Here is a 12543-nt window from a genome sequence, read left to right as displayed (position 1 = left end):
TTGGGGAGGTTTTTTTGCTTTTTACGCCTCCCTCGCTGCAGCTCCCTAAACCCCCAGAAAGCTGTCTCTTGGGGTGGGGTCGGAGGACCTTTGAGAATAAGATGGGGTGTAATGAAAAGGGGCTTCAGCCAGGGAGGAGGGAAGAAGAACCAGTAAAAATCAGCCCTGCATACATTTTTGCAAATGTTCCTCCCATATTTATTGCTCCCCTCCTTTCCCACCCACCCCAATATTAAATCCAAAGGGTGAGGTGACCGTATAAACCTGACTAGTTGTTGTTTGGCCTTTGAATATGTCCAGGGCTTTTTTTTTTGTAGCAGGAACTCCTTTGCATATTAGGCCACACACAAACCCCGATGGACCCTGTTCTACAAGAGCTTATGGTAGGCCCTGTACTAAGAGCCCTAAGATTGGCTACATAAGAGGGGTGTGGCCTAATATGCAAATGAGTTCCTGCTACCAAAAAGCCCTGAATATGTCAAAATGTCTTCATTACGCTGTATGCTAATTTGCTGTTCACCTAAGTAGAAGCATCTGTCTATGTGAGAGCCAGTTTGGTGTAGTGGTTAAGTGTGCGGACTCTTATCTGGAAGAACCAGGTTTGATTCCCCACTCCTCCACTTGCAGCTGTTGGAATGGCCTTGGGTCAGCCACAGCTATCGCAGGAGTTGTCCTTGAAAGGGCAGCTGCTGTGAGAACCCTCTCAGCCCCACCCACCTCACAGGGTGTCTCTTGTGGGGGGAGAAGTTGTAGGAGATAGTAAGCTGCTCTGAGACTCAGATTCAGAGAGAAAAGCGGGGTATAAATCTGCAGTCTTCTTCTTCTATATATATAGACAGATGCCTCTACCTAGATTTGTCCATATATATGAACTGTCTATATCTGTCTATAACTGTCTAGATCTGTCTGTATATGAACTGTTAATTTCCATGTCAATGTATCTGAAGAAGTTTGCATGCACATGAAAGCTCATACCTTGAATAAAACTTTGCTGGCCTTCAAGGTGCCGCTGGATCTGAACTTCGTTCTACTGCTTCAGAGCAATATGGCTGCCTCCCTGGATCTATCTTTGTAAGGGCTGTTGATTCTTCCTTCTGGCTGCAGCACCCTACCCACTGCTGCCCACTTGGTTGCCAACCTTCCCATGACTCTCAGGGGAGGATTGCTGGGGAGGAGGAGCTAGAGTGCAGAGAAGGAAGCAGCAGAAGTGCCTTCTATGAACTCTCTCTGTCAGTGTAAACCTGAAGATTTGGTGCCACTACCAAAAAGGCCCTGTCTCTAGTTTCCTGTCTAATGTCCTGATTGGAGTCTAGGAATGGTTGGCTCCCTGTGGTAGGCTTGGGAAAGGTAGTTTGAGTGAATCCTGGCCAGCGAAACGAGGAGACATGGTGGGAGGTGAGAGGTCTAAAATGAAATCGAGAGTACAAAAAAGCCGATGCCACCGATGCACTCCATCCCCAGCCCTCAAAATATGTGTTGCAGAGAACAGTGATTAAAAGAGGAGCCTGCCCTACCACGAATGAGTTGGAATGATTTTATAGGGAAGTATTACAAAGTTACTGCCCTGAGACGCAGAGTGGTAAAGCTGCAGTACTGCAGTTCTAACCTCTGCTCACGACCTGAGTTTGATGCCGGCAGAAGCTGGGTTCAGGTAGTCGGCTCCAGGTTGACTCAGCCTTCCTTCCTTCCGAGGTCGGTAAAAGGAGTACCCAGCTTGCTGGGGGGGAAGTGTAGATGACTGGGGAAGGCAATGGCAAACCACCCCGTAAAAAGTCTGCCATGAATGACTGATGCTTGCACAGGGGACTACCTTTACCTTTTTATTACAAAGATCAGGAATTTTAAAATCCAGGTGTGGGCCTGGTACGCACATGCTTGGAACTCCATACATTCGTATATATTTATGTGTTTACTACACTTACGCCTTTCCTTTCTCCCCAGTGGGGACTCAGAGCCACTTCTATCATTCTCCGCTCTTCCATTTTATCCTCATAACAACCCTGTGAGGTAGAGTAGGCAGAGAGGGCGTGACTGGCCCAAGGTCACCCAGGTCACAGTTCATTGACAGAGCAAAGATTCAAACCTGGGGTTGTTTTGAGGTTTCCCTGTTCCTTTGGCATCTGAGATCGATCTGGGCTTGTCTCTCTGCTGTGGTATGAGGGATATTTTTTTGGAGCAGGAAAACAAGGGTGCTCCTGTTCACACGGAGCTCTGCACGCAAGCTGGAGCCCCTGCACGCAGCATCCATCTAATGCCCTCCTTTGTTTTGTGTTTGAGCCAGGGTCCGTCAGCTACGACATTCCAAGGATGCTCAACTTCTTCAAAGGGTGCCGCGAATACAGGGTGGAAAAAGAGAACCGCATCTCCATGTGGATCGCAAAGGTAAGTCTCCCGAGGAGCTTCGCATGCCGCACCCGAGAGTGAAATGTTTGGCCTGGGGAGGGGTTAATAATTTACCGCGAATATGCACAAACGTACAGCCCCAGAGCTTGGTTGGCATTGTAGCTTTTCAGGAACGCTGCCCACTTCCCAGGTAATGAGACAGATCATTCCACGGGGCAAGGTAGTTAACAGACCATTAGGAAAGATCTGGTCAATCATTAACCTTTGCTAACGCAAGAGGTTTCCTTTCCAAACAGGTTGAGAAGCAAGGCGTGCATAATACGGGGATGTAGCTGCATGGTAGAGCCCCTGTTTTACATGCAGTTCAGTCCCTGGCATCCCGAGTTAAGTGAAGAAGACCGCAGATTTATACCCTGCCCTTCTCTCTGAATCAGAGACTCAGAATGGTTTACAATCTCCTTTATCTTCTTCTCCCACAACAGACACCCTGTGAGGTGGGTGGGGCTGAGAGGGCTCTCACAGCAACTGCCCTTTCAAGGACAACTCCTGCTATAGCTATGGCTAACCCAAGGCCATTCCAGGAGGTAACCTCGGGTAGCAGGAATAGGGGAAGAACCAGGGTTTTTTTTTTTTAGCAGGAACTCCTTTGCATATTAGGCCACACTCCCTGATGTAGCCAGTCCCCCTGGAGCTTACAGTAGGCCCTGTACTAAGAGCCCTGTAAGCTCTTGGAGGATTGGCTACCTTAGGGGGTGTGGCCTAATAGGCAAAGGAGTTCCTGCTACAAAAGAAGCTCTAGGGAAGACCTTGGCTGGGGATCTTGAAGAGCTTAAGACCAGACTCTGGTTGCATTTGTTAGTCCAGAGGTGTCTCATGGGCAGGAACGGTTCTGTCTCGATGACTCAAAACGATTCTCAAATTAAGTTCCAAAAATAAATTGGGGTGCCGCAAACGCTGGTCAGTCTCCTGGCAGGGAACCAGGTACCTCAATGAGGAGTCCAGGTGGAATCTGCAGGTGTCCCATGTACATGGCCTCTAGGAAACAAGCTCGTTTTAAGAGGAAGGGCGGGATAGGAGTGCAAAAAAGGTAAAGGTAGTCCCCTGTGCAAGCACCAGTCATTTCCCACTCTGGAGTGACGTTGCGTTCACGTTTTCACGGCAGACTTTTTACAGGGTAGTTTGCCATTGCCTTCCCCAGTCATCTACACTTTTCCCCCCAGCAAGCTGGGTACTCCTTTGACCGACTTCAGAAGGATGGAAGGCTGAGTCAACCTGGAGCCGGCTACCTGAACCAAGCTTCCGCTGGGATCGAACTCCGGTCGTGAGCAGAGGGCTCCGACTGCAGTGCTGCAGCTTTACCACTCTGTGCCACAGGGCAAAGTAATAAATAAATAAATAAGCTAGATGAAAGTGTCACGAAGTACAACTATATCCGAGGCTTATTCATCCAACAACTTGGGGAGATTGTGAGGGGTTTTTTTTTTTTGCTAAAATTGGATTTGCGTAAAAGGTAGCTTAACCACTTCATCAAACACATTGTTCCTGATTAAATCCCCATAATTTTGCATATCAGATTCAAAATAATTCCAAAACAAAAGGCGTGCCCTTATTTTCCCGTTGATACACACATGTGTCATCAGGGCAAAACCATTGCAGAGGCGTTCTTCTCTGTGTCACAAAGAAAGCAGTGCCTCTTCTGTCACAAAGAAAGCAGTTACCGGCTGCCTCACGTATTTGTTTTAAAAGCTTTTGTTTGAAATACACTCAGCTAGGCAATAGAAAAGAGCAGCAGTCCAGTAGGTCCTTAAAGGCTAACAAACTTTGTGGCGGGGGAGGGGTTTTCCTGCGTCACTGCTGACTCCTTCAGACACAGTTAGGCAGGGGAGCATTGACAGCTGCCTAAATGCGACAGTGGGGAGGGACAGTGGCTCAGCAGTAGAGCATCTGCTTGGTAAGCACAAGGTCCCAGGTTCAATCCCTGGCATCTCCAACTAAAAAGGGTCCAGGCAAATAGGCGAGGAAAACCTCAGCTTGAGACCCTGGAGAGCCTCTGCCAGTCTGAGTAGGCAATACTGACTTTGATGGACTGAGGGTCTGAATCAGTATAAGGCAGCTTCAGGTGTTCCTATGTTGTTGTCCCCCCTAAGGGGAGGGACGGTGGCTCAGTGGTAGAGCATCTGCTTGGTAAGCAGAAGGTCCCAGGTTCAATCCCCGGCATCTCCAGCTAAAAAGGGTCTTGGCAAGTAGAGACCCTGCTCGGCTTGAGACCCTGGAGAGCCGCTGCCAGCCTGAGTAGACAAGACTGACTTTGATGGACCCAGGGTCTGATTCAGTAGAAGGCAGCTTCATATATGTCCGTATGTGACTGTCGGTATTCACTTGTCTGAAAGTGTGTGAGGCGGGGAGGCACTTTTGGATAGTCACAGAAGTCAGCTGTAGGCACTTCCATCTTAATATTCCCATTCGCCAAATTTCTGGACATTTGCTGCATACCCATAATATTAGAGTAGAAGGACACCTAATAATCCTGGGGGCTGCCGCTAGGAGAAGTGCCATGTTACAGAGAACCAGGGCTTTTTTTGTAGCAGGAACTCCTTTGCATATTAGGCCACACACCCCTGATGTAGCCAATCCTCCAAGAGCTTACAGGGCTCTTAGTACAGGGCCTACTGCAAGCTCTTGGAGGATTGGCTACATCAGGGGAGTGTGGCCTAATGTGCAAAGGAGTTCCTGCTACAAAAAAAGCCCTGCAGAGAACACACATACATTGGTTTGCAAGAAAGAGCCAATGTGCTTTCCTTTTGCAGATGAAATTGAAGACCAGTCCCTGGGTAAATGTGGAGTTTGAATCAACCATTCAGCTGCAGAGAGCCAGTCTGGTGTAGTGGTTATCTGGGAGAACCGGGTTTGATTCCCCACTCCTCCACTTGCAGCTGCTGGAATGGTCTTGGGTCAGCCATAGCTCTTGCAGGAGTTGTCCTTGAAAGGGCAGCTGCTGTGAGAGCTCTCTCAGCCCCACCTACCTCACGGGGTGTCTGTTGTGGGGGAAGAAGATAAAGGAGATTATAGGCCACTCTGAGATTCTGGGGGGTTTGGCAGCGGTGGAGGGGAAGTGGCAAGCAGTGCCTGAGTGGGGAAATGGGAATTCTCCTCTTCGCAAGACCCCTTCTAGTAGGCACATATACAGGGCTGGCCCTAGACTGTCTGGCACCCCAGGCAAGGCTAACTTCTAGCGCGTGCCCCCACCCCACCGCACTGATAGCATCACAGAGTCACATGGGGACACCCAGTTCGGCACCCCCGGAAGGCTGATGCTTAGGCCAGAGATGTCAAACTCATTTGTTATGAAGACCGAATCTGACCTAAATGAGACCTTCTGGGGCTGAACCGTGTCGGGTTGGGCCGGGCCACGTGTGTACCTATTTAAGATTAGGTAGCGGAGATATAAACTTTATAAAAGACACGGACAAACACAAGTAAAGATGTAAAAACAAACAAACTTAAATCGTGCTTAAAAATCGGCATTTGTTGGTCTTAAAGGTGCTTTCTTTGTATCTCTCCCATAGGATTCAGGGAATTGGGCAAAGGAAGCTCCGGCTCGTTCCTTTCTTCTCCAGGGGACCAATAGGGGGAGGAGCCTCAGCCTATAGAAAGAAAAGAGGCTTGGCTCAGTAGCTCTGCTGTGTGATTGAGAAAGCCTGGCAAAACAAGCTCTGCCTCGCTCCCTGCCTCCCCAAGGGAGGAGCCTCAGCCAGTGGAGAACAGAGGTTTTGCTCTATAGCTCCTGTGTGATTGAGCAAGCCTTGCAAAGCAAGCTGTGATGAAGAAGGAAGCAAGAGAGTGGGAGAAGGAAGCAGATGTCAGCCAGTTGCTTGGGGGCCTCATTTGGCCCCCGGGCTGCATGTCCGACACCCCTGCCCTAGGCAATTGCCTAGTTTGCCTAGTGTCAGGGCCGGCCTTGCACGTACATCCCACAGATACCTTGTCACATGTGATTGCGGTCACTGGGTTTGGTTTAAAGGGTCTTTCCCCTTCCCTTTTCACAGCAATTTTGCTACTTTGCATCTTTAATAGAGAGGGAAATGTTTCTCCTGTTATTACAGAAACCAAACAAAACCCAGGCCCAGAGCTCTGATTAAATATTTACTCCCGCCGCTGCAGTTTTTATTAATCCGGCAGCAGTTACTGTTTTTTTTTTTTCCCCTTTTCCACTTCATTAATTTTGTCTTAACTTCTTTCAGCTGAATATGCCTAATGATCAGATAGTTGCCAATCTGGATGCGGTTATTAAGGACGTTTGTAAACACAAACCTTTGAGCTATGGTAAGCCATGGTCTTGCACAGCCTCTTAATTGATACTAAAGGCTAATTATGTTACTCGGATGAATTAGGGGGAGCGCCTTTCTGCCACCGAGGAACGAGAAAAGCGCATTTTAAAGAGCGACCACGTTTCTAGGCCAGAAAGTAAGGAACAGTTACAGTATTTTGGGTGACGTTGTTCAGGGGGTTAGACTAAAGGACCCTGGGGGTTCCCTTCCAACTCTATGATTCCGTGACATGTACTTAAAGCAGGGGTGGAATTCTAGCTGGAGCTCCTTTGCCTATTAGGCCACACACCCCTGATGTAGCCAATCCTCCCAAGAGCTTACAAGGCTCTCTCTTGTAAGCTCCGGGAGGATTGGCTACATCAGGGGGTGTGGCCTAGTATGCAAAGGAGCTCCTGCTAGAATTCCACCCCTGACTTAAAGTATTATTCATACTAGTCACCTTCAGGGCCAGCATGCCTGCTAGAGGACTTTAGGCGGTCGCAGAATTGGGCACCCCTTGGGAGGATGGGGGCCGCCCCTCCCTCTGGGGCAATTTAAATCATGTGGGAGGGCTCTCAGGAGCCCAGGAAAGGCCCTGCTGATTAAATTGCCTGGGAGGCAGGTACCTGCTCCTAGACACTCTCCCGAGATCGTGGGTAGCTCCGACAGAAGCAGCTGGGCTTGCCCCCCCTCCATGTAAAGAGCTCACCTATCAGCTGGTTGGCGGGGTGTTTAAATTGCACAGGAAGGGCAGTGGCTGCTCCTGCCACTCTTCCTGTGTGATTTGGGAGGGCCTTCTAGCCACAAGATACCTTGAAGCCGCAGCCCCCACCCTGCCAGCAAGCCTGGCACCAGTAGGGTTGCCAATCCCCAGGTGGGGGCAGGGGATCCCCCGGTTTGGAGGTCCTCCCCCCGCTTCAGGGTAATCAGAAAGCGGGGGCGGGGGGGGGGGGAGGAAATGTCTACTGGGTACTCATGATTCCCTATGGAGACTTATTCCCATAGAAAATAATGGAGAATTTATCCACGAGTATCTGGGGCTCTGGGGGCGCTGTTTTTTGAGGTAGAGGCACCAAATTTTCAGTATAGTATCCAGTGGCTCTCCCCAAAATACTTCCTAAGTTTCAAAAAGATTGGACCAGGGGGTCCAATTCTATGAGCCCCCAAAGAAGGTGCCCCTATCCTTCATTATTTCCTATGGAAGGAAGGCATTTAAAAGATGTGCAGTCCCTTTAAATGTGATGGCCAGAACTCCCTTGGAGTTCAATTATGCTTGTCACACCCTTGCTCCTGGCTCCGCCCCAATGTCTCCTAGCTCCACCCCCAAATTCTCCTGGCTCCACCCCCAAAGTCCCCAGATATTTCTTGAATTGGACTTGGCAAACCTAGGCACCGGGCCTGGTCACCTTGCTTCATAAATGCTAATAATTTTCTAAGGAATTGTCATCCTTTGAGAAGATAATTGGAATCTCTCATGAAAATGAAGTGTGTTCTCGTTTTTGTTTTCCCTATCGCCAAGTTTTGGAAAGTCCAAAATTATCTGGCTGATTCCTGTCACGGCTTTTTTTTTGTAGCTGGAACTCAGCTTCTTTGCATATTAGGCCACACCCCTTGATGTAGCCAATCCTAAGCCTCTGAATCCCAGAGTCAGGAGGCAACATCAGGGGAAGGCCTCTGCCTCTCTGCCCTGTTGTTGGCTGTCCAGAGGCACTGGTTGAGCCCACTGGGTGAGCCAGGATGCTGGACTAGATGGACCACTGGTCTGATCCAGCAAGGTTCTTCCAAGGTTCTTATCAAGGGAAGGCCTTGACCTCTCTGCCTTGTTGTTGGCTGTTCAGAGGAACTGGTTGGCCACTGGGTGAGACGGGATGCTGGACTAGATACCACTGGTCTGATCCGGCAGGGCTCTTCCAATGTTCTTATCAAGGGAAGGCCTCAACCTCTCTGCCTTGTTGTTGGCTGTCCAGAGGAACTGGGTGAGAGAGGATGCTGGACTAGATGGACCACTGGTCCAGCAGGGATCTTCTTGTGTTCTTTTGAAAGGAAAAGATTGCAGAGCTCAATGTGTTTGACAATGGTAAGGCTCCTGTGCATGCATTGGACTCTGTGTCGTAATTTCTAGCCTTTTGTTCCCTGCAACAAACCCATTTTTTAAACATTTCATTAAAAATGTAGGACGCAGTCTAGCCAGAGCACTTTTAAATCATCTTGATTTTCAGCTGTGGGAATTTAGCACTTGTTTAAATTCTTCTAACTGAACGGAAAGTGTTTAACTCTGGCAGAATTGCACCCTTCATATGTCCTCGAACACTTTCCTGTAATTGCAGCATAATGTAGTATTGTTATTTTGCAACGCATATCAGTCAGCAGTTGCCACAAGCAGCAAAGAGAGAGCCAGCCTGGTGTTGTGGTTAAGAGCAGTGGACAGTAATCTGGAAAATAGGGTTTGATTTCCCACTCCTTCTCCACATGCAGCCTGCTGGGTGACCATGGTCAAGTCCCGGTCCTCTCAGAACTCTCCCAGCCCCATGTACCTCACAAGGTGCTTGTTGTGGGGAGAGGAAGGGAAAGCGAATATAAGCCACTTTGAAATTCCTTAAGATAGAAAAAAGCAAGGTGTAAAAACCTGTTGTGCCTGGGACCTGCCTACCTTAGGGACCGTCTCTCCCCACATGTTCCCCAGAGAGTGCTGAGATCGGGGTCTCAGAACCTCCTTATAATCCCTGGGCCAAAGGAGGCCCGTCTGAAAGCGACCAGAGACAGGGCCTTTTCGATTGCGGCCCCCTGTTGGTGGAACCAGCTCCCGGAGGAGGTGAGGGCCCTGCGGAGCCTTGAACAGTTCCGCAGGGCCTGTAAAACAGCCCTCTTCCGGTTGGCATACAACTGACCGATACCGGGATGCCTGAATATTTAAACTTATGAACATCAGAATATTTGAACACTGGAATACTTGAAGAATTGATTTAAGGAAGAGGTAGCATAGTATAGTGATGTGAGTTTTATGTATTTTTATGTATTTTATTGTATAATCATTAATGTATTTTAAACTGATTTACTGTTAGCATTCTGTGTTGTAAGCCGCCCTGAGCCCGCTTTGGTGGGGTAGGGCGGGATATAAATCGAACAAATAAATAAATATTCACCTTTGAGTCTTTCCCTCCCTTCTTTGTTTTCAAGGCCCCTTTGTGAAGCGCTTGATTATTCGGAGTGCGTCCTCTGAAGGCTTAGATCTAAAGTTCGAGCGCTTTCTGCCTGCAGAAGCTTTGAAAGGAAAAGCCGAAGAGAAAGCGGAGGGAGAGGCCGAGGACAGCGACGAAGAAGAAGAGATGCGAGGGTCCAAATAATCCAAGCATCGACTTTGTGCCGTTTGCTCCGTGCAGAAACCTGCAAGCAGCAGTTCTGCCTCTCCTTTCGGCGGGACAAAATCATAGGAGAGGCTCACTGCTGCTGCTCTCTGCCCCTTCCTCGCCCCCTCCCACCCCCCAGGGCGGGGCATCGTCACTCAAGATGAGCTGTCAATTAAAAAAAAAAAGAGAGGCGGTTTTTGGCTTTCCATCTAGTCTTGAGAATCCGGCTCCATTACTGGAGGTCTTAACTGGTTATGCAAATGACTTCCATTGTAACACACCTCCGCTCATAAAAATTTCCCGGACACGCAGTCCTCGTGGCACAGAGCTCTTGGCGGCAATGGAAAGTCCCAGTCTGGTTTGAACTGGGCTGTCATCGATAGAATCTGACTGCTAATCTCAATACCATAAATGTAGAGGCTCCATTCTCCCTTTGAAGAGTTGGTGGCCTCATTCCTCAACATGATTTTTAAGAAAACCAACCAACCATATAGCAGTGAAAGAAACTGCATTATCATGGTCTGCTTGTGCATCTTGTGTTTCTCTCTGTGTTTTTTAAAGAATTAAATTGCTAGATTGCGGTTTTACAGACTACCTTTTGCACAGTTCAAAGTATTTTATTGTTGTAGCCATAGGCCATAACAACCCAGCAAACCCCTCAAAGTATAGTTTACTTTTAGCCATAAAAATTAAAACATTAAAAAAATAGTAAAATAGAACTATGAACAAGATTTAAAACATCAATAATAAAACAACGTGACAGAATGAGACTATAACTTGGCCAAAATTCTTGTATGGGTGGCTGTGGTTATCTTCGTCCTTATTTTTGTTGCTAAAAAGACGAAAGTAGCGACCTTAAGGGTAACATCTGGAATGTCATCAGCCAATAAAAATTTAATACATTCCTCTTCTGATTTAAACTTTGTGAGAATGGACAGGATAGAATACAATGAGCAATATTTTCTATCTGATTGGTACCGCAGGAACAGAGGCGCTGGTCTACAAGTATTTTTTTGAAATCTACCCTGAAGGTACAAGGATGGCATGGTTTAGAAACGGGCTTGGATAAATGCTTTTCTTAGAGGGACGTTTGAGAGGTCAGCAAGATAGCGGGAAAATAATTTATTTTTCTTGAACTGGGGGATACCAGACAGAGGATTTAGATTGATGGATCAGATTGATATCACGAAGGGCGACCCAAGTAAACTGCGGGGCTGGATTTTTGAAAAGGACACCCTTTGCAGAATTGCTAATTCCAGTCCCTACAACCTGCGCATCTCTTTCCTTTCTGGTGGAACTTGCTGAGTTACTGAATGCCTCCTGATCTCTTGCAAGCTGGCTGCAGTTTGTGGCTCAGATATGCGAGACCCTGAGTTCAAATTCCACCTTCAGGCCTTGGGCAAACCACCGTTTCTCTTGAGTTATTTTGTCTGCAAAATGGGAATGAGGAGTAACAACTTCAAAAGTGCATTGTTGGGGGGTGGGAATTGAATCTCTGGTGTATTTTTTTATTTACATTTCAGATTTTTCCGCAAAACCGGGGAGTCCCATAACAAGTTTGCAAAAAAACCCACAACAGTTTAGCGATGGTGCAGCCCTGATCTACAGATTTAAGTATCTGCTGATGAGGGCTGCATATCACGTTGGTTTGTTCCTACCTATATATCTGTGTTCTCTCCGGGTGGTGGCAATCCTTCTTAAAAAGGGAAGAGAAGACCGCTGGCTATGACAAACGAGTAAATGTCAGTTGCAGGGAAAGCCGTGATGAAAACGCTTTTGTCTACTACTTCCTTTCTGCAAGACTAAATGAGAGGTATAAATTGGAGCGAGCCTCCCCCCCCCCCCTTTTTTTACTGTTAACGTGACATCCTATTAAAGCATGAAGGATTGTGCAGAGGCCCCCGAATCCCTATGCTGACAACAATTTTTGACAGGAGAAAGTGTTGCTGTTGTCATTACTTCTGTAATGCTAGATCACGGGCTGGGGGTTATTGGTTTATTTATTTGGACTTCTGGATGAGTTCTGTTCAGGGGCTTTCCCTGCTTCAAAGCAGCTTTGAGCAGGGACCCCCAGTCAGTTTTTCAGAACTTTTTCAGTAGCAGGAACTCCTTTGCATATTAGATCACCACCCTGCCCCCTGATGTAGCCAATCCTGAAGCACATACATACATCATTTTATTTGTATCCCGCCCTCCCCGCCGAAGCAGGCTCAGGGCGGCTAACAGCATTAAATCAATACATTAAATACAATGATTTCGAACAATAATTTAACAATTTAATTAAAATTCTTAAATTAATAAAATAAAATAAGATTGACATCCTGGTGCTATTAAGACAGATGGTAAATTTTCCTTAGCAGTCTCTTCTTTAATTGGTGTAGGCCATCCTAAAAAGGAGGGTCTTGCAGGCCCTGCGGAACTGTTCAAAGTCCCATAGGGCCCGCATTTCTTCCGGAAGCTGGTTCCATAGGTGTGGAGCCACTACAGAGAAAGCCCGGGTGCGGGTACTCTGTAGTTTTACCTCTTTCGGCCCGGGGATAGTCAGC

The 12543-nt window shown here is 47.7% G+C and overlaps 1 protein-coding gene across 3 annotated transcripts in view; it reads left to right on the top strand.

Moving 5' to 3' along the window:
* Positions 1-10902, top strand: part of MRPL1 (mitochondrial ribosomal protein L1) — a 35453-nt gene extending 24551 nt beyond the window's left edge. For all 3 annotated transcript variants that reach the window (XM_060247145.1, XM_060247144.1, XM_060247143.1), the window contains 3 exons: positions 2282-2382; positions 6585-6666; positions 9828-10902. In XM_060247145.1, the coding sequence (XP_060103128.1) occupies positions 2282-2382; positions 6585-6666; positions 9828-9994 (350 nt within the window). In that variant the 3' untranslated portion in view covers positions 9995-10902. The remainder of the gene's footprint in view (positions 1-2281; positions 2383-6584; positions 6667-9827) is intronic.
* The last annotated feature ends 1641 nt before the right edge of the window (positions 10903-12543 follow it).

Source organism: Heteronotia binoei, chromosome 9 (genome assembly GCF_032191835.1).
Source record: "Heteronotia binoei isolate CCM8104 ecotype False Entrance Well chromosome 9, APGP_CSIRO_Hbin_v1, whole genome shotgun sequence".
Taxonomy (NCBI): Eukaryota; Metazoa; Chordata; class Lepidosauria; order Squamata; family Gekkonidae; genus Heteronotia; species Heteronotia binoei.
Note: the sequence above shows the minus strand (reverse complement) of the source record. Positions and strands in the feature narration are given on the sequence as shown.